General features: G+C 34.6%; 1 protein-coding gene across 1 annotated transcript in view; it reads right to left on the reverse strand.

Annotated features, from left to right (window-relative positions):
- The window catches only part of SGCZ (sarcoglycan zeta), an 80,198-nt gene that overhangs the window by 19,966 nt on the left and 36,537 nt on the right, over positions 1 to 23,695 (reverse strand). Inside the window, exon 2 of the mRNA XM_024765134.1 lies at positions 11,670 to 11,792. Coding sequence (XP_024620902.1) covers positions 11,670 to 11,792 — 123 coding nt within the window. The remainder of the gene's footprint in view (positions 1 to 11,669; positions 11,793 to 23,695) is intronic.

Genomic DNA, 23,695 nt, shown 5'->3' on the forward strand with positions numbered 1-23,695 from the left:
TTTTCTCTACAGTAAACAGCAATGCAGATTTGGTCTTGAATCACAGAGGAAGAGGTTTTTTTCAGTCTGTAACATCTATATTATGGTTCTAAGGGTGAGTGTACAAGGTTCTGCTCCAGTAAATTCCTTAGATTGCAGATTTCAGTTTATAAGCTAAAAGCTATCCACATTTGTTGACCTCTTATTGGATTTTATTAGTTGCTGGTGGTTTTTTTGTTTGTTTTGTTTTTTCCTAGAGAGGATATGTAAGCCATATACTGTTTATTTATTTAACTGTTTTCACAAATTTAGAGCAATTATTTCTTTAAGGAGTTTCCTCTTTTGGTACTTTTTAAAATATTTTATTTCTGTGAGTGGACAATTTTTAGAAACAGGTCTTTGAAAGTAAAGTAACAGTTTTAGATAAAACTCTGATTTTGTGACTGTGGAGGGGCTGGCATTTGAAACAACACTCTAAGGCACAAATTTCTAAGTCTCAAGGACAGACCCCTTTGGCATTTTAAAATAAGATATAATTTCCAAGTGGGCTAGCTTTCCATAGGCAAAGTTCACAAGTTAATTTCTACTATTTTATAATTTTGAAAACTTCCCAGACAAGATGCCAGAAATATAATTAAAGAACAGTAGCAATATTTATTTTAAAACACAGAATGGCACATATAGTATAATAACTTAGTACAGAATATATCAGTGAAAGTGAAGGTAGAATGTTTTCAAAAGTTTAATTTTACAATGAGGATGAAAGACTGATAAAGGTGTTGATTCTAAGTATCAATATAGAAAACTATTGATGATTATAAAAAAAGATACTTGAAGAAATAAATGTATAATCATACCACCTAAGGGGCTACATTGAAAACTGCATAAAATATCATAAATAATTAACTAACTATAGACTTCCAGATAATGAGAAAATTAATCTCATCCTCTCACTTTTTGTTCTAAAATGAGCCAAAAGGGCAACAATTAATAAGCAATGCTGATAATCTTAAAAGGAAATCAGTGAGGAAAAATAAAAGCCATCTGAGCCAGAAACAAACTCTCACAGCATAAAAAATTTAAAAATATATAAATATATATTTCCCATGAATGGGAAAATTTTACAAACATCAGACTATTGGTAGGGTTGCCAGACTTAGCAATGAAAAATATTGGACACAATTAATTTTGAAGTTCAGTTAAACATAAAATCATATTTTAGTATAAGTATGCAATACTTGCAGAGGATATACTTATACTAAAAATCATTTGTTGTTTGTCTGAAATTCAAAATTAACTGGGCATCATATATTTTACCTGATAAATCTAGCCATTAGTCAACATTTATTTGGAACAAAAAGTAAAGATCTGCTTTATCCTCACTTCAGGAAAAAAAAAAATGTATGATGAATTCTCACATCTTAAGTTATAGAAACCATGGAAACCAAAAAGGAAGACGGACAGAAAAAGGAGAAAAAGGAACATAACATAGACATTTATTAATATGTATATTTAAACTTATTGACTAAATAAATATTTATTGTTTATTGCTTTTGAAAAGTACTGTTCAAAAGGGCACAATGTCAGTTTTGCTTGATTGTATAGATGCTAAAGGATATTTCAGATAATTTAAAGTGATGACAATGTTCTAAGATATAGAGAAACATAGACTGTTAACTCTTGTCATGGTCAGGAAAAATGATGCAGGCAAACCTCATGGTCAAAAAATACTGGATCTCATTCATAGGATAATTTCTAGCCTTTAAACAAAAGAATAAGAATGGCATATTTTTTGTTAGAAAGAAGAAAGAGTATATATGAACTATGGTCCTACTTTATACTTAAAAACAGTTTTAGCCATACGCTAGGATGCTACTCTTTACAAATGCCTAACATAAAATAATCTCATCCAATTAAAAACATCATTAAAAATAAATTTATGTATCCCTCCTAGTATGGCTATCTATACTCTAAATGCTATACTCTAAGCTACTCATTATCAACCCATTGGCCTCCATATATCCTTTGGGAATGCATTTGCTTCAGAAGGCAGGACAAGAAAAGGAAACCAAAAATTCCTGGTATTCCCAGGTCCTCAACTTCATAGTAACTGAAAAAAAAATTTTGTGAAATATAGCATCTCTCCAGCCACCAGCTTCATGAATTCTACCGTGGTTAATTTCAGATACTATTTTATGGGGCTATTGGGTTTGTGTAGAAGAACCTGTGATCAGTAAAATATATACAAGCAAGGCAAAAATACCTCTATGCTTTGAAATATTAGTTTTATATAAATTATCTAATTTTTTCTCACCAACATTTTTAATATACATAGATAATAGATTGTTTACACTTGAAAAATGAGGATGCTCTACTCAGAGAAAGTAAATACCTTATCGATGAGGCTAGAATCTTGGAGTTCAGGTTTTCTTATGGATACACTATGAACTTTGAAATTAGCCATTTTGGGAAGCAATGCCAGCTGCTTCATTCATCTAAGTGACCTTGAGCAAGTTATTTAATCTCTCCAAACTTCAATTTCCATTGATACAAATACGTATAGTAATGCCAACCTTGCAGTTTGGGTTAGGTTTTAATTAAATAGGATATTTGGTTCACTGTAAGAATTCAGTATTTTTTAATTCCCTCTCTCTATCAATTTCCTTTATGAAAGTCAGCCACAGAAGATGTACACGTTGTATCTGTAGAGTTAATGTCCCAGCATGGGTCTACTCATTAATATGTGAAATCTCGATTCCCAAAATGTTATAGCTTCAAGTAACATAGTCTCATGCTGAATTTTCAAATCTGAAATTTAGACACTGAAAAGATATTCTTGAATGTTAAATATTAAATGCATTTTATTAATCAAAACTCTCTTCACTAAATCAAGGAATTTTCTAATGCAGCCGCTTAGGTACCAGATAAGATCAATCAATGCTCAAATAAGCTCTGAGAACGAAGTTTCTTCTAAAAAAAATGTCCAGCATTATCTTACTTTTAATTGACTTCATCATAATATTTTAAAAATTGAGGAAACATGAAAACAAAAATGCATAGTAGAGCCTTTAAAAACTAAAGTGGATGGATGATGATTTTTTTCATGTTTTACACTTACTAGTTCTTTGGATATAATAGAAATGATATCATTTGAATAATTGTAGTAGGTAAAACAGTCATTAACTCTACCAGGGTTTTAGTTTCCATTCAAAAATCAAAGGAGAAGTTAAAGAAAGAGTAGTACAGGGCATCATTCCTTAGAATATTTCTCTTCTCAAAGTGAAATTTTAGTCATGAATTGGTAAGAATTCCAACCTAAAAGCTTAAGGTAGAGGAATCTGAGTAATGTCAACCATACCACCTCTCTTATCTAATCCATGGACCTGTTAGGAGACTTAAATAATCAAAAAATTAATTAACAGTAGGCAGCATTTTAAATTGCTATACTGGAATAGGGCTGAAGTCTAGGGTGAATTCATGTAGATTTCAGGGACAAAAATATTCCTGTTTATTCATTATCTTCAAATTTGATCCTGTGCTATTAAATGCATATAAATTACTTGGTTAATTAAATTGAAAGACACTTTGCAATATTTTCTTTTTAATTATTATTCTATTTGAGATCAGGAGCCTTTTTCACTCCTGTAGCTCCACTTCCTAGCACTTCATCTAGTATAATATAGACATTCATTAGTATGTCTCTCTGAAGTTGTTGAATAAATAAATGTTTTCTTTGGTTTGGAAGTAAGATGAAGAACACAGCAGCAGAAAGCTGCCTAGAAGGAGAGCAGTCCTCACTAGGGCCTCCATATGCTGCTCAAAAGGCTTCAATGGAGGAGGCTAAGGTCTGGTACAGAGTGCTCGCTGTTTTGGAAAACCAGAAAGAAAAATAAAAAAGAGAAAAGCCAGGTGGATTGGGAACAAAGGAATGAGGAAAGACTGGGGCACCCTGTGGGAAAAGAAGCTAAAGAGGAGTAGAAACAATGTTGAGTTAAATTCTATTGTTATTTGTCTTGATGTTTGCCAATGAGATCTCCTAGTGCTTTCAGTTTTTCAAGAAAATCTACCATGATCTTTGTATTTTTTGAGATTTTGTTTTGGAGAGGGACAAAGAAGGGAATGAATGTCACACCCAGCTCTATATGGGACAGAAGAAATAATAGGAGGCATGAGGCAAAGGATGTTAAGAGAGCATGAGTATCTGTCTGCCTGCCCTCTTCCCCTGACAATTAATGGGAACTTAGGCAGCATTTTAAATCCCTGCACTAGAATAGGGATGAGGTTCAGGGTAAGTTCATCTAGATCTTAAGGGCCAGAAGGATTCTTATTTATTCATTATCTTCAAATTTAAACTTATGCTACTGAATATTTCTAATTCTTTGGAAGCCTTCACACTTTGCTTTCTTTTTTCTTTATTTGCATCTCTTTCCCCTCAGACCTAAATTGGTAGAGTAAAAGATTGGACAGGGAACAGTTTCATTTTATTCCCAAATCTGCCTCTAATTCATTCTTTGATTTTGACAAGTATTTAAAGCTGCCCCCATTGTTATTTGTAAAATTAAGCTCTAAATAACATGATCTCTAAGGTACCTTCAATTTCCAACTGTCACAAGTTACATAATTTTTTCTGACATGTCGAAACCTGTATACCTCTTCTCATTTCTCCTTAAATACAAGTGGAAACAAGTTTGCCCCTGCAAATCGACAGAAAAATTATTTGGGGGAAGGGATGGAATAATCATATTGAAAAAAGTAAATTATTAACTATCATATCTTTTACTCCGTTAAAATGAGTTCCTCTGAATCCTGAAAGCATCATTACCCTTTAAAAGGAGAAATGTCAACCCATTTCAACATACATCTCTTACTTGTGTTATTTTAAGAGTCTAAATGGTGCTCCTGCTTCCAGCTAACTGCACAAAATATACATTGCTATATTAATCTTACCAAACCTCTTGATATCTCACCTGTACAAAAACCTGTAATTATTTTCTTGTATAATGCTTTTGCCCACCATTCAAGACTTCTGCTTGAATGCAAAATCCATTCATTCAGACTTATTTTCCTCTACTCATCTATTTACTAATTTTCCCACCTGTTAAGGTAAATACAATATGTTCATTCTCTGACTATATTTGGGGTTTACTACCTATAGCACTCATTGAGAAGCTATCATATCTATTCTGAAATTTTACATGCTAAATTATATATTACTCCCCTTCTAGGCTAAAAAATATATATATATATCAAAGACGTTCCTTATATCCCATTGTATTCTTGTGAGCAACATGGTATCTTACATATGTGAGGTAATTAATAAACATTGGTAAGGATCAATATTTCAAGGACTTTCTTCTTGAAAGCTTTTTCCCCTGTTTTTAACCCTCCTAGTTTGATTAATGGTACAATTATGCCCTAAAAACTCAAGTCAGAAGTGGGGAAATATACTGAGATTCCCTTTCTTGTTCAACTTCCCTATTAGTTTACTTCTTTTTACAACTTCAGTATCACTTATATACTCTCCCAGTTATTCCTCGATACTACAGCCAACTAATGTTCTGAAATTCAAAGCTGACTGTGTAATTCTCACTTAAAATGCTTCTGGAATCCAAGTCTGTGGAAGTCAAACCCAAATTCCTTAGTAGGACTTACCTGTTAGCAGTTTTCTGCATTTTATACTCCAGTGACAATAAAACTTTTGCAGATTTTGAAATGTTTATAAACTGTTAAGAGTACCACTTCTTCCCGACATACCTCTCTTGCCCCTTTAATGGTCATCTCTACTCATTTTCAGGATCTGATTCTAAATGATTTTCTCTGTGAAACATTTTCTGTGTCCTTCCTGCTTTTCCTCTTTCTGCTCAGCTTACCCAGCTCCTTGTGAAAATTACTATACACAGCAGTTATACTGCTTTGCAATTCACGTTAAACTTCTACCCAGTAATTTATGAGTTCCTTGAACTCAAGGACTTTGTCTTAATAAATTTTGTATGCTTAGTACTGATCTTGAATTCTGATATACAGTTAAGGATCAGTAAATGAAAGAAAGAATGGGAATGAAAAAATTAATAAAAGCGTGAATAAATTAAAAATTATTCTGCAGTATTTTATGATTGATATGTAAAACTTGCTAAGTTTCTGTTTCCCAGTATATTTCTTCATTTAATACTTCAAAACAAATCAGGTTATTAATATCCTGAGGTGATGATCTGAATTTATTAAAACTGTTATTATGAGCCTATTCAATGTTCATTTTTCTAGTAAAACAGGGAAACGGTATTGTTAAATTGTCTCTCTGAAACAGAAACAAATCCCTACCATGTTGTTCATTTGAACGCAGAGAATAAGCTGCCAATATTTCTGAAAATAAATTATTTCAAAATCTGTTTTTACTTTTCAGTCAGCAGTTTTCATAATTTAAAAAATACCTCGAGGCATTTACTCTCAGATGCCAAATCATGTCCTCTTTTCAACTTTTTAAGGTTTTCAGAAGATAAAAAGAGATCATGGAAAAGATACTTAGATGATCAGATTGAAAATACATTAGAATAAAGCTATTTTCCTCAAGATGAAATATATTCAAAAATGAAATGTTTTATCACTAATAAAGAAAATTAAACTTAAATATATCAAGATTTGAAATTACGCAGAGACCCTTCTTGCTCATATTTTCTAACCTTCAAGTAGCTTGTATTTCTCTAGCATTTATCTCTGATTTTTTGGGGGAAAAAAGCTCTTCTTTTGTTAATTCCTTCTATTCCTTTTAATGAAGCAAAAAATAACTGAAATTTAAAAGTGTGTGGAGAAAATAAAAAAGAAAAAAAATGTTCAAATTGAATGATACTTGATGGAAACTACATCTAGGAAAAAGATATAGAAATAATCCCTCTTTCAAATTTCCACCTTTGGAAAAGCATATCAGAAGGTCAAGCAGAGCTTTCATCATTCACTCTTAGGATATATATTTTCAGAAAATAATAAGTAATTCCAAGGTCTATAATTACTAAGGTTGTCATTTTGCCCTTTACCTTAATAACCACTAAAGGAATAAGAAGCAATACACACCTGAGACATTTAAAACATCTTAAATGAATAAGCGTTACCAACAGCATACCGTTAGCAAACACAATCATAAGATTCTTTTGTTATAGATTTATCAAAAGGCAGCTACCATTGAATTGATTGATCACTCCATTGTGCATAGTCTAACAGAAATTGAAACATAAAAATGTGAAATAACTTGATAACAAATGAACTACCTATACTTTTTATTTTGCAAAACATTTCATAAAAAATCAGTTCATGATGTGATGTGGAAAATTAATAAAACAAGATCTCTACGTGAATTACCTTTTTACTACATTTAAGTTATCTTTGGAAGCTTTTTTTTTTTTTTTTTTTTGCGGTACGCGGGCCTCTCACTGCTGTGGCCTCTCCCGTTGTGGAGCACAGGCTCCGGACGCGCAGGCTCAGCGGCCATGGCTCACGGGCCCAGCCGCTCTGCGGCATGTGGGATCCTCCCGGACCGGGGCATGAACCCGTGTCCCCTGCATCGGCAGGCAGACTCTCAACCACTGAGCCACCAGGGAAGGGAAGCCCTACCACATCTTTATCCATTCATCTGTCGTTGGACACTTAGGTTGCTTCCATGTCCTGGCTATTGTAAATAGAGCTGCAATGAACATTGTGGTACATGACTCTTTTTGAATTATGGTTTTCTCAGGGTATATGCCCAGTAGTGGGATTGCTGGGTCATATGGTAGTTCTATTTTTAGTTTTTTAAGGGACCTCCATACTGTTCTCCATAGTGGCTGTATCAATTTACATTCCCACCAACAGTGCAGGAGGGTTCCCTTTTCCCCACACCTTCTCCAGCATTTATTTTTTGTAGATTTTTTGACGATGGCCATTCTGACTGGTGTGAGGTGATACCTCATCGTAGTTTTGAACTGCATTTCTTTAATGATTAGTGATGCTGAGCATCCTTTCATGTGTTTGTTGGCAATCTGTATATATTCTTTGGAGAAATGTCTGTTTAGGTCTTCTGCCCATTTTTGGATTGGGTTGTTTGAAAGTTAATATATACTTCATTTTTTCCATATTTAATAAAATAATTTACCATATTGCTATGGACTGAATTTTGTCTCTTCAAAATAAATGTGTGGTGGCTATCTCTCCCAGTGTAATGGTATTTGCAGACAGAGCCTTTGGGAGAAAATCAGATTTAGATGAGGGAGATGGCGGGATGCTCATTATAGGATTAGTGACCTTATAAGAAGAGTCAGAGGCTCGCTCTGTGTATGTTTGTGTCTTTGTCTGTGGGTCTATCTGGGTTCTTCTGTGAGAAACAGAAGTGTGACTGGATACTGAGGGACATTTTAATCATATTAAAGTACTCCCCTAGGACTTCCCTGGTGGCACTGTGGTTGAGAATCCACCTGCCAATGCAGGGGACACGGGTTTGAGCCCTGGTCCGGGAAGATCCCACATGCCGCTGAGCAATTAAGCCCATGTGCCATAACTACTGAGCCTGCGAGCCACAGCTACTGAGCCTGCGTGCCACAGCTACTGAAGCCTGCGTGCCTAGAGCCCGTGCTCCACAGCAAGAGAAGCCACCGCGATGAGAGGCCTGTGTGTCACAATGAAGAGTAGCCCCCGCTCACCACAACTAGAGAAAGCCCATGCGCAGCAACAAAGATCCAAGGCAGCCAAAAATAAAGAAATAAATAGATAAATAAATTTATTTAAAAAATAAAAATAAAATAAAGTATTCCCTAACTTAGCATTATTTATGAAAGATGTGGCCCTTGCATACCCGCATCAGGTTAAAAGCCAGGGTTACTTGTTATAGACACTCTCATTATTCCCTCCTGTGTGATGCTTCCATCCTTTACAAAAATCTGCCTGGATTCTATAATTATGAACTCAAAATTGTATTAGTTTATTATTTAGGATCTTCTGGAGTCATATGATACATAAACATATTGTAAAACTGATTAATTTTTTGAGATAATTGGAAAATATAGATTAAACAAGAGTATTATGAAAAATAAACTCAAAGCTGTGTGTATATGTTTGAGACAGAGAAAGAAATGGAAAAACAGAGCTAGAGTGAGATATATGTATTTATCCATCTATACATCATACAATATACCATGCATACATCACACACATACAAAGGGGAGAAAGAGAGAAAGAATGAGTAATAGGTCAGCAGAGATGACTGCCCTAAGACAGTTAACTGAAAAGCAAAAAATCCTTAGATTTTTTAGGGAACACTTTTTCCTCTGACTTAATAGTCCAATTAACAATTCAAAGATGGCAACCAGGCTACCAAGAAAAAGAGGAAATAAATGTAAGTATCCATCTACCTCCAAGAAAAATTATAAAAACTAGTTATTGGGTCTAATTTTGTGAAGACAGTACTTCACTGCAATAGTTATGAGAAAAATCAAGGTAATATAAAGATCAGAGAAAGTTAGAATTCCATGAGATCATAAAAGCCGTCAAGAGCTCCAGAACTACCCTTCACTTATGAATACAAAGTACCCAATGCAAATATCTGAAATGGATGAAATAATTTTTGGTTATGTGTGTAATATCCTAAAAGCTATGAGGATTATTTTGGTATCAAAGCTGATAACTGCAGGCACTACCAAGGTTTAAAGATTGTTAAATATTAAAATCACATCTGCCCAATCCCTCTGAGTGCGTTTTTACTCTGGTTCCTGACTTTCTCACCAACTAGCAACTCAGACATTAGCATCAAGGGCCCTAAAGTCAATGTCCTTTCTGATTTGTTTGTGCTCTTTGCCAAGGAAAATCCTCATGATTTTTTAAAAATAAATTTATTTTATCTATTTATTTATTTTTGGCTGTGTTGCGTCTTTGTTGCTGCACGCAGGCTTTCTCTAGTTGCAGCGAGCAGGGGCTACTCTTTGTTGTGGTGTGCAGGCTTCTCATTGTGGTGGCTTCTCTTGTTGTGGAGCATGGGCTCTGGGTGCACGGGCTTCCGTAGTTGTGGCACGCAGGCTCAGTAGTTGTGGCTCAGGGGCTCTAGGGTGCAGGCTCAGTAGTTGTGGTACACGGGCTTAGTTGCTCCACAGCATGTGGGATCTTCCCGGGCCAGGGCTTGAACCCGTGTCCCCTGTACTGGCAGGTGGATTCTTAACCACTGCACGACCAGGGAAGCTCTCCTCATGATTTTTTAATTAAAAAAATTTTTTTGGCTCCCTGACTGCCAACTCAAGACTTAGGAAGGCCAATGTTTATCCCATGTACATGTTTACTCCTGACCTTTTTAAGGAGTCTTAAGAAAGAAAGAGAAATGAGGCTGATGGGCAGTCCTGGGAACCAGCCCAAACACTAACCCAATGGTGCAGGCTCCAGCTACTCATCAGAAAACTCACGAAAGAAAAAAAGGAGGCCCTCGGGGACAATAAGGATGGTGGTGGTAGACTGTGGGCCAGACCAGAGATCCCCAGTGAAGATCCCCATTCTACAATCTTTGTTGAATTTCATTGCTATTTAATAGTGTATCTTTCTTGAAATCCACGCAGACCCTGGTGTCTGGGATATTGGCAATATCAATATTAGCTTTATTAATAAAAACAAAAAGCTAACCTTTACAATGTCTTCATTATGTGCCCAAAACTTTCTAAAAACACACACGCACACACAGGCATGTGCCCACTCTCATTTCAATCATTTAGATGAAGGAAAATAGATGAAGGAAAAAATCATTTAGATGAAGGAAAATAGATTTACTCAAATTATTGAATGGTGGAGGCAGAATTTAACGCAAACAGCCCAAGAGCTGAGGTCATTTACCATGCAAACTGCTCTCACATGGCCCACAGGCTCTGTTCTACCTAGATATGATAGATATCCCATGAACTGTCCCCAAACTCAAATTTGGGAAATGCTAAGCCAAACATACTTAATTTTTTTCATATAGGCCTCTTTGTCTTTTAAAAACATTTTATCAAAATAATATGTGTTGTGGTTGTAAATCAAATTATTCAAAAGAGATTGTACTCAAAATGCTTAAAATAGTATTAATAAAATTCTTCTCCATTCCCAAGCATGCTTTTAACTTCCTGTTACTTTGTTCTTGTTGCTGCTTTTTCATTTCAGTTGGTGGTTGACACTAATGGCCCTAATATTAGAATAATGACTTTAATAATGTCTCAGTAATAGGTGATTAGCACTATTTCTTGATTTATATACTTTTGAAGATAATTATGAGCCCTAAAGAACAGGAATTTAATTTACTTATAACGTTCCCCTTACTTCATTCTAAAGTTGATATTTTAGCTCTTCTTTTGCATATCTTTTACTGTTAAGCAACACCTCTAAATTGGATTTATCTATCACCTTGAGTAATCTTTAATCATTGTTTGCACCCCACCTTTTCTTCCACCATCCACACTCAGTTTCCTCCACCTAACCCTGCCTGAGACATGCAGCTTTGCTTTTATATCATTAAGACTAATATTTATAGTGTCTTCTGCAACCATGACCAGAGCTTTCTGTTTATGACTAATGGAAAATCAAATGATGTGATATCATGATATTATGCAAGACTCAATTTCAGGCGTGGGGACCATAGATATAAAAAAGTAGTTTCTGGTTCAGTTGCGTATTCTTTCAAGAAGTAAACAATGTTCCAAGACCTCCATCTACAGTACCTGTAACTTTCAGCTTTTCAGCCCCAATGGTAATCCCATCTTCATCTGCAGAAAACAGCACCCTGCCATCTTCACTGGCTCTCACTTCAAATCTTTTACACTGAGCTTCCACAGCATCAGCTCCTATGGTCAGAGGAAAGGTTTAAAAATGAATCTGGTATCCAGGAAACCATTAACATGTATTTTTTTTTTTAAAAAAAGAAGAGAAATACATATATTATTTAATCTCTACAGTATGTTTTATACCTAAATTAATATTTTAAAATTACCATCCTTTTCAGGAGGCTATCTAATTTGGTAAGGTATTGCTGGGCTAGGTTGGTTGGGTACACATCTGACCTCTAAATCCTGACATAGTCCTGACAAGGTCTGTGTGGGTTTAGCCAGTTAGAAAATCTTTGCATATACACAAAGGAGACAATGTCTGCTTTGTTCTTGGTGGCAGCCTGAAGACTTGACATTTTACCTGGCATGTGCTGGATGCTTAATAAGGACTTGTGGACTGAAGGATTCTGGTGTTCTCTCTCTGCAAGTAGACAATAGTGCCCATACTTGCTACATCACAAGGTACTTATAAAGCATTATTCAGTTGTGAACCTTTAGTTACTCTACACTTCATAGATTTAATACTGCAATTTGTTCACTCTTTATTACTACTGAATGTGAATCCATTTTAGATTCAATATTGCAAATGTATATCTATATATACATACATAACATATATATTTAGTGTTCTCCAATGTATCTTCTAATCAATAATTTTCTTTATTAAAATATTTTAGAGAAATACAATTACAGCATGCAATTGAAATCTATTTTCAATTTATTGGACAATTTTGCACATTGATTCATCCACAATCCACAAAGCCAGCTCCCATATGTGGAAAACATAATTAATTTGAGAGTGAGCAGGGCTTCAGCAAGAAGATCAAACTGGTCAGGGGCTGAGGAACTGCTATTTCCATAACAGTGATTTCTTTCTTTTGGCATAATGCATTTGGCATATGGATCTGTATCTTCCCCTCCTCTTAAGATCTGGAACATCCCTCTGCTGCTATCTACATCAGAAACTCCTGGCAAGTACAATGTGGTCCACTCAGGGACCTGGGCATAGCACCCTTTGTGCATATTTCTTTTCATTTCTCTCTACATATGCTATGGACTGAATATTTGTGTATGCCCTAAATTCATATGTTGAAATCCTAATTCATAATGTGATGGTGTTACGATATGGGGTCTTTGGAAGGTAATTAGGTCATGAGAATGGAGCCCTCCTGAATGGGATTGGTGCCCTTATAAAAAGACACAAATAAGTTTGCTTTCTCTCTCTATGCAGTCTATGGAGTGAGGACACAGGGAGAAGCTGGCTCTCTGTAAGCCAGGAAGCAGCCTCTCACCAGACACTGGATTTGCCAACACCTTGATCTTGGACTTCCAGCCTCCACAACTGTGAGAAATAAAAATCTGTTGTTTCAGCCACCCAGTCTATGGTATTTTGTTACAGCAGTCCAAATGGAGTAAGACAATGTACTACCATTTTTTGTTAGCTATATGACCCCCAGGAATTCAAAACAGGAGATTATATTTGTATTCCAAAATACCCTCTAAATTTAAAACTGTGTCTAGTTTCTAGTAGGCTTTTAGTAGGAGAATGTTGTAGAGGTGAATGAATGCAAGACTTAACTTTCTTCCCATTTCCTTAGTCCTCAACCCCACCTCAGCCCTACTCTCAACCCTAGTCCATGGGTTTTAGTACTTACACTTTAGTAACTTACACCTCCCCATCATCATAGCTCCTGAGGAGTACTTAATAAGAGGAAGACATTATTCCAAACTGGTAACATGTGGGATAATTTCTCTGAAAACCAGAAATTTTTCTTATATTCTGAAACTACATATATGTTTTCAGGTCCACAAAGAAAATGTGAAAACCTCCAATGAGATCAATGCTAAATACTTAAAAATGGTGTTAACCATGCAAGCTATCAAGTTCAAAACAGCATAAATTGTATTTTAAAGTCTGTTTTTTTAAGCAAATAACTTTCCTTATGGGATTTAATGGTAATATTGGAGAAACCATGGAAGACCTATCGTTCCTGGTCACAGTCATTACATTTGATCTTGCAAACATTATTTCAGCAGCCTGTGTTCAGTTGATTTTGTTTTCTTCTCATCATGGCCTAACTTTCCTGTATTGAGCTTTTAATCTTTGAACCATAATAACTCAAATGGATGATGTTCAAAAAGCCATGTTTGAGGCCACATGTGTTGAGAAAAGTGATTTCTGAGTTTTGAGGCTTCTGTGTTTCAATCTATCTTCAGGGCACTGAGGCATACCTTAAATATGAACTGCCAAAAAGATATTACAGATACTATACACGTAAAACTTAACATGTACACTACCTTGCTTCCTTCAAATATATTTAATTATTGGGTGAATTGATCCACAAAATATATCACTGACTTTAATGACATTGAAGTATATAGATCTCTGTGCTTATAGATACATACATACCTACACACTATATACACACACACAGCAGCAAGACTTTTCTTGGCATAATACTTAATGTTGTTATATGGGAGACAATTTATTAACATAAAAATGCTATATTATAAGTCACAGAAACTATTAGAAATATAAGTTAAGTGTCTGGATGTGGCAAAGTAAGTTGAAATCTTAATTCATTGCATTTAAATAAGCAAAAGAAAATAAGCAGATTAGAAAACATTTATGCACCTGGAATAGAAGAGATGCATCTAGGCCATAAATAGATGGATAAAGACTCATCCAATTGAAAAATAGATATATAAATTAACACAGCAGACTACACTCTATTCAACATATTAGTATAAGTACAGAAGGCAAAATTGCAAGCAATTAGCAATGCATTGATAATAAGTAAATATTTTAAGTCAGAAAATAATTTTGAATGTATTGTGCTTCTGTATGTTTTCTGCAAATGGAAAGCACTTAATATATGTAATTGGACATATATTGCATTGTTGTGAATATTTATGTTTAAAATAAATATATTAGGCTATATATATGCTATATATATGGAACTGAATTTATTATATCCTAACGTGCTTTGTGTTGTCTTATTCTGTGTTTCAGGTTTCAAGTTAGCATCTCATATTCTCTAGGCTAGATCACCTTAGGAGCCAGTTGTTCAGAGGGACAGTGATGTCCAGTTTAACCTTATCTCAATCAAAGATGCCTCCAGAGTTGCAGGAAAGCAATATGTCTGAATGTCTCTGGGTAAAGAGCTCTGATTCCTTAGCAAATAGATCATGGGAGACAAGTTATCCTGGAAGCTCTATATTTTATTAGTCATCTTAAACACCAAATTGCTAACTAAAGTATCAAGACTAAGTGCTTCTTTCAGAATATCTCTGAGAAGTTCATGTCAGCAACTTCAAAAATCAAAGAACGATTAGGTATAGAGCAAGAAAAGAGGGAGATTGATCCAGATGGCAGAGTAAGAGGATGTGGAGTTCACTTCCCCCCACTAACATATCAAAAATACATCTACATGTGGAAAATTTCTCACTGAAAACTAACTGGAAACTGGCAGAAGGACTCCTTTACAACCAAGGCTGTGAGAAAGATCCACACATAATTGCGCAGGAAGGGAAGAAAAGGATCAGTTTGGGACCTGTGCTCCCCGGGAGGAGACTCAGAGGAAAGGGAGAATACAAAGGTGAGCACACTGGGGAGTGAGAGATGAGAGCCACAGACTGGGTGCCTGGGTCCTGGGGTCCTATGTGGGGAACACCAGCTGCCTTGGCTGGTTGGAGGACCTCTGGGACAGGCAGGAGGGCTGTGGGAAGGCTGGACTCTGATGGTGAGGGGTGTGCTCACTGGCTCGCCCTCGAGGCAGGACTGAGAGGGCAGAGAGAGGACTGCTCTGGAGCTGCTGGGTTTCCCATGACCACCTCCGCGTGTGCCCCAGACCGAGCCAGGCAAACATTCTGGCGATGCTGAGCGTATTTTCATGTGCCTGTTGGCCATCTGTATACTGTTGGTGGCAATGTAAACTGGCGCAGCCACTGTGGAAAACAGTATGGAGGTTTCTCAAAAAACTAAAACTAGGACTGCCATATGACCAAGCAATTCCACTACTGGGTATATATCCCAAAACACCAAAAACACTAATTTGAAAAGATACATGCACCTCAAGGTTCATAGCAGCATTACTTACAATTGCCAAAACATTATGGAACAACCTAAGTGTCCATCAATGGACGATTGGACAAAGAAGATGTGGGATATTACTCAGCCATAAAAAATAATGAAATTCAGCCATTTGCAACAATGTGAATGGACCTAGGAAATATTACGCTTAGTGAAATAAGTCAGACAGAGAAAGACAAATACTGTATGATATGACTTATATGTGGAATCTAAAAAATAAAACAAAGGAATGTATGTAGCAAAACAGAAACAGACTCACAGATATAGAAAGCAAACTAGTGGTTACCAGAGTGGGGAGGGAAATGGGGCAAGATAGACATATGGGATTAAGAGATACAAACTACTATGTATAAAATAGACATGCAAGAAGGATATATTATTGTACAGCACAGGGAATCATAGTCATTATCTTGTAACAACTTTCAGTAAACTATAATCTGTAAAAATACTGAAACACTATGCTGTACACCGGAAACTAACATAATATTGTAAATTAGCTATACTTCAACTTAAAAAAGAACAAGAAAAGAGAACTGGCAGGAAAAAAAGAAAATATGTAAGCAAAATAATAGGTTTTTTAAAAGGATTGAAGTGTTCAATACATATCCTAATATTTTCTCTAGTCCATTTAATGTTCTGTATAGATTCTTTAAAAGCAAACGAATAAAACAACAACAATGTTAATTTCTTATTTCCCTCAGAGATGGCTCCACTGCCCTTTTTGGAAGGTTCACATTTCTTACAGTCATATTTAGTGTCCAAATGCATGTTTTGCAGACAAGTAGAGAGGCTCCGTTAATTATGCACTGGCTTTGCATTTTCTATGTTAAATCAGTCAAAGACATGAACTGGAAAGTTTTCTTCAATAAAAAGAAAACAAGGCAAAGATCAAAATGGATATGTCTGGTGTGTTTTCCTCAAGCATAGCAGGATGAATCCTTTCTTCCTGTATAACTCTAATTTTGTATGTCTGTCAATATTTTCAAGGTCTTAAAGAAGAGCATTATTAAAAGATTAGAAATTCCCACAAGAAAAACAAAAACAAGATTCAATACAGTCAACTAAATTCAGTGTTCTGAAATTGCTGATTTAGAATTATCATGGGTCAGGAAAAAAACCAAACCAAGTTTGAAACAAAGTAAGCTGCTTTCATGAAATATAAGTGTAAATAAGCCTGAGGTTTATTTTATTTTACACGATGTGTGTCATTAAAATCTTGCATGTGGAAAGTGCACTCTGAGTGTACGGGGGACAAGAGGAGAAGAAGCAGCAGAATAAAGGGAAAGTCACCAGGGCCAGGCTGGGAAGCTTGTCTCAGAAGAAGGGCTATTGAGCCTTGGGGATCTGCAATCCTCATGGCATCTTGCCAGAGATCAGCCTTTGTTTCTTTCCCCCTACCCTCAGGAACTGCCTTCTGTTTTGGAACTGGAGGAGCAGCCATTCTTCCATCAGCAAATAAGGTAGTTATATTAACTCTGAGGCTATATTCACCTTTGTAGCCCTACCTGGGACTCCCTACAGTCCTGTGTCTAGACCGATGCCTGTATACAATATTCCTCAATTAAAGTGTGTTTTTAAGTTGAAATGAATTCCATGACTCTCCACCATTTGTACCTTTGAGCCTTGTGTATCACTTCCTTGTCCATCTATACTATCCCTGCGATCACACACTATTGCTCACCATCATCCTTTTCTAAAAAGTCATGAAAAACGTATGCATATAATAATTATATAAATAATGTTACCCACCACCCCACTGAATACATATCTACTATTTCCAAAATAGGTGAACCTTTCAGTGTAACCTTTCCTTAATCATATGTCCCTTCATCCTCAGGGAGCTCCAGATGTCAGCAATGTCCCCAAATGAGTCCTTATCACTCCCATTTTATAACCTTACTACTTATGTATGTATCCGTCAAAGATTTTTCTTAATTTTGCATGTTTTGCACAAGATACACACACACACATGCACAGACACACCATTTTATATTATTTGTATTTTTCAGTGACTAGATTTATTTTGTTGAATTGTAGCTCTGGTTTATTCACCTTCACTGTGATGTTCTATCATACAGATATACCACAAATTAGTGATCCATTTTCCATTGAAAATCTTTTAGGTTGTTTCTAGGATATCAGAATCTGTAACAATTATGCTATAAATGTTTTTGTGTAAGGATCCTTTTACACTTGGGCAAATGTGTTCTAGGGCTTTTACTTGGGTGTGGGATGGCTGGACAGCAGAGTGTGTACTTTAATTTTACCAAATAATAAAACTTGCTTTCCAAACTGGTTGTATTGATTTACATTCCTATGGAGAGTATGAGTGTTCCTGTAACTCCACATCATTGCAAACACTGAACGTTAAAAGACTTTAATTTTTACCAATCTGCATGTTAAAAGGTATGCCACTATGGTTTAAATTTACAATTCCCTGATTGCTGTTGGAGTAAAGATCTTTTTTATGCCATTGCTCCACAGACTCTTTCCTGACAATACACTCCCCATGGTCAGTCCATGGGGGCATGTGAGGCCAACTCTTTCTCTAGAAGTGGTTCAGTTCTCATAGGATTTTATTCTCTCAGACCAAAGCAGTTAATCCATACACAAGCACGTGACTCAAATGCTCTCCTGATTTTTGCTCTAAGTTTTGAAAAAGAGGCACATTCTTCTTTGAGATCAGACACTGAGCATGATATAAACTTGAAGCTTTTAGCTGTACTTCCAACATGGAGAAAGTCTGCCTGAGAAATCAGCCAATCAGTGAGAGGGAGAAAAAAAAAAGAAGAGAAAGAGAAGGACAGAGAGACATTCCTGAAATTACTGCTTAAATAGTCAGATCCAGTCAGAAACAAATGCATCAAGCTCTGAACTTTCCAATTTTAGAAATCAATAAATTACTCACTGACCCCACTCATTTTGAAGAGTTCATAAATTTTGAATTGGGTTTCCTTTAGCTGAATTCTTTTACTCCTTATTTTCTTCTTTAAGTTTCTATGTATTCTCCTTTCCGTCATGTTCATCTTTATTAAACAGAAATTCTGGGAATGTTCCACCTTTTAAGTATCACTGAATTTCCCCACAAAAAATTCATCAGTCTTTAATTAAAAGGAAAAAAATATGCTCTGTACCTCTAACTTAAAAAGCATTAATAATATATCAAATGTTACTTCATAATGACAAAAAATTGATTCACCATGAATATTTAGCAATTTAAATTATTATAGATGTAGAAACATGATGTCAAAACAAAGCAACATTTGACAAAACTACAAGAAAAACTAGCCAATTGCAGATTCTTGACAGATTATAAAATCTTTTCTCAGTAACACAGCCAAAAAAATAATAATAATGGGACAATTAAAACCATTTTTATCAACATTGGCATATTGGTCGTGCATTGAATCCTTAATCTAAATACTTTAGGGACTTCCCTGGTGGTTCAGTGGTTAAGACTCTGTACTTCCAATGCAGGGGGCATGGGTTTGTTCCCTGGGCAGGGAACTAAGATCCCACATGACACACAGCATGGCCAAAAAAAAAAAAAATAAAATAAAATAAATACTTTAAAGTGCTCCTTTTCAATTGAATATTTTTTCCATTTTATTGGAATATAATTGTCTACTACATTATATAAAGTTTTCAGCATAATGACATATATATTGGGGAATAATTGAATATTTTATCTGACTATTTTATCTCAACCTACTCTATTAAATACCTTAAAAAGTGTATCATTACTCTGGCTTAATGCAAATCTTAACAGATTACAGCATGAAAATTATAGAGATTTTTATCTGACCATATTGCAATCAATCTTAAATAACAAAAGTTAACTGATATATCCCCGTATGTTTAGAAATTTTAAAACTCACATTAAAATAAGCAATGGGCAAAATTCTAATAATAGTTGAAATTAGAAAGTGTTCCAAACTAAATAATGATTACGATATTATTATCAGCACTTGTAAAATATGCTAAATCAGTACTTACAACAAAATGTCTAGCCTCACATAGCTATATTGGAAGAGAAGAGATGCTAAAAATTAATGATCAAACATCCCCCTATGCTGAGAAGTAGAAAACAACCACAATAAAACAACAAAAAAATAAATCCTCAAAATGTAGATGGAAACAAATAATGAAGGGCAAATATTAATGAAATAGAGTACAAATCTATAATATATTAGATCAATGAGGTCAAAAGTAGATTTATTACAACTAATAAAATAGACCAATTTATGGTGAAATTAATAAAATATTTAAATATAACAATACATATCAGTAATAAAAAGGGACATTACTACAGATATTATAGACGTTCAAATGGTACAAATATTTTATAGCAACATTATATCAATAAATTTGAAAATCTGTTTGACTTGAAAAAATGCCTACAAAATATTACTTACCATATTGACTTAGGAATAAACAGAAAACCTGAGCATTCCCGTTATAATATAGTATAACATAGTAGAGAAATTACATAAATAGTTTAAAATCTTTACATATATAAACATACAGACATGCACACGCACACACACACACACACACACACACACAGAAATTTTAGTCTGTGCTATTCAGGAAAGAATTAACTTGAATACAAATTACAACTCTTAATGAGAACAGAATAATACGAAACACTCCCCAACTGATTTCATGAAGCTAGTATAATTCTGACATGAAAACCTTGCAGAGATAGCACACTGAGTAAAAATTACAGTATAATTATACTCATAAACAAAAAATCAAAAAGCCTAAGTAACACATTAGCCCACCATGTTTACTCCAGGCATGTAAGAGTGGTTTATATCTGACACTCAGTAAATGTATTTAACTATTTTTGAAGTTTTAAAGAGAAAAGACAGGATTAGCTCATAGAGGTATAAAAATTTTTTGACATAATTCAACATTGTTCATATGAAAACCATTTACCAAACTTTGTATCATTTCCTGATAAAGGGATCCATAAAAACATATTAAACCCCTGACACTTAATAACGATGTATTGAAAGCTTTCCTTGTAACATAAGGAAGTAGAAAAGGATACCTACTACTAACAGTTATATTCAGCATCGTTCTAGATATCATAGCCAGTGGAATACAACTAGAAAATGGTTTGATAATTTATAAGAATTGTAAAGGTAGAAACAAAACTAGATTATTCACTGATGACATAGTTCTATACGTAGAAAATCCAAAGAATCCACAAAGATATTCTTAGAATTAGGAAATCAATGTATCAAAGTCTCTGAATGCAAGGTCAATATATAAATATCAATTTTATTTTAGAAAATAAAAGGTAAATGATATTATGTATAACAGAATTAGATAAAACTGTCATCATTTTCAAATAATAAGAATTTATTTAAAGAATAACAAAGAATCTACTGAAAAATAATTAAATGATTAAGAATTTAACATACTGCTTAGATAGTCAAGAATGAGTCTTGATTCCAGGTTTTGGAACCAAGTTTAGTTTTGTATAGTCCAAAGTCTACAGGTTGTCTGCGCTGTTGTATCAGTAGATGATAAATCCTTCTTGCAATAACACTTCTATATTATACGCCCTTGTCCTGGACACAAATTACACACTAAGAAGCATTCATTTACTTTGAAGTGGTATTTAAACCATGTTTTTTTCAGTCTTATATGATCCAAAGTATTAATTATCAATAATTTTAAAGTATTTATTAAATATTCACTATATTTCACAAACTAGGTTAACGCTGAGTATGTGAAAATAAAGAAGAAAAGGGTTTTGTACCCAAGGAGATTACAGTATATTGGAATTGCTAAACAATTATACAAGGCTGATAAACCAAAATCTATATTGATTGTTTGATTAGGTTTATCAGTGTTACTTCCTCATTAGAGGCATCACAATCAACGTACACATCCTCACAGGTACAACTTTAAATAGCAGCTTTAAATAGCACAGCTTTTTAAACTAAAGCCACATATTTTAAAAAGAAAATGTCTTTGAAGAGAAGTGCCATAGATTACAATTTCCCCTGTGTATGCGTAATCTCTTGTGATTTTGGATCAGTTTACTTGATGATACTACCAGAGCAACATGTGCTTAATAAAAGTATATTTCTAACTTGAAACTACCGGAAAATTCATTAGAGCACAATGAGATTTAGTACTTTCTAAAATAGAGTATCCCACCCTAATGGTTGTATGGCAACAACAACTTTATCAGTGTACATGTACGAACTAATACTAAGAGGAAGTAACTTTCTTTTTAATGAGGCTTTATAACATTTAAGTTTCATTTCAATCTATAACATCTAATCAATAGTTTAGTTACACATCTGGACTACAAACATTTTCCACTTCAAATGGTCAATCACATCAGGATTTCATTCTCTCTACTCCACTCTAATTGGTCTTATCAAGATCTGGAATAAATATTTTTCAAAATTTAATAGCCATAGACCTCATCTTACAGGATCTCTCAGTAGCATCTGATTCATTCAACACGTTTTTCCTTAAAAGCTTTTTTCATTAGACTTGAGAAACCACACTCTTGGCATTTTTACTAGCTCCCTAGTCATACTTTTCCAGGCTATATCCTTGCTTTCTTCTTTTCTTCCTATTCTCTAAACATTTACATGTCTCAGAGGTCAGAATGATTCTTTTTTTTTAACATTTTTATTGGAGTATAATTGCTTTTCAATGGTGCGTTAGTCTCTGATTTATAACAAAGTGAATCAGTTATACATATATCCCCATATCTCTTCCCTCTTAAACTGTATTCTGTGTGAAAAGTCTCCAGAGCAAAAGAAAAAACCCGAAAAGAACGGAAGGAAATCCTCTATTTACTCCTTTCACTTCTCCATGCATCTGGGGGTTCTCATTCGGGATCATGGCTTTAAGTAACATGTATGTGTTGAGTCCAAGATTTCTAACATGTGCACTAATATTTACCTGGAAATCCAAGTTTATATAAACACCTTTTATAGATGTCTAAAAGGTACTGAAATATAGTTTGTCTCAATAAGAACTCCTGATTTTCACACACTTGCCAAATTATTTTTTCCTCAGTAATCTTCTCAGTGAAGGGCCACAATTTACCCCAATTGTTTAGCTCTCTACCTTCAAGGTTTATCTCAGGTCCCACTTCCACTTTTTTTCCTCTGTGCCATTTCTTTTTTCTTCCAAGCCCCTAACTGATACAGAAACCCAAAGAAAGAGGTAAATACATTGAAATATTTATTTTCAAAACAGAATGACAAAAGCAAAGGTAGTGAACAAAGATTGAGTCTTTTAAATTAAATTAAAATTTCTGTTAATTCAGAAACAGCATGTCTCTAACCCATTGCTTTCTTCCAGTTTAATAAAACGGCTGTCTAATGAGTTATTTAAATAAGGTAACGGGGTTTTCAGATAAATAAAACAAACAATATCTCTCTAAGATCTACTTTTCCCCTACATTCATCTTTCTAATAACATTCTTACTTTCCTTAGTCTCTGGAAAGATTTCTTGGTATCCTGAATATTTCAAAATATTCAAGAACAATTATAAATAACTAAACTGCCCCTCCGCCCAAGCTAAATTTTTGAACATACTAGTAATATTTGGGGCGAGGATATGATGAAGTCATTTATTTAATTAAATATTTGGGGAAACTTCCGATGCTTTTAGGCAGTTAACTGTGCTTCAGTAGAGATCACTTGAATTTGTTAAAAATAATTTGCAAAATGGACTTTTAGTTTTCTTATTTACTGATATCTATTACTCAGTGTGTATTCTCTTTTCATGCCTCATCTCCCCCTTTCAGAATAGGTATTTAAAAGAGTGTGTGTGTTTTTAGAG

The sequence above is a fragment of the Neophocaena asiaeorientalis genome, unplaced genomic scaffold (assembly GCF_003031525.2).
Source record: "Neophocaena asiaeorientalis asiaeorientalis breed wild unplaced genomic scaffold, Neophocaena_asiaeorientalis_V1.1 scaffold14, whole genome shotgun sequence".
NCBI classification, from domain to species: domain Eukaryota; kingdom Metazoa; phylum Chordata; class Mammalia; order Artiodactyla; family Phocoenidae; genus Neophocaena; species Neophocaena asiaeorientalis.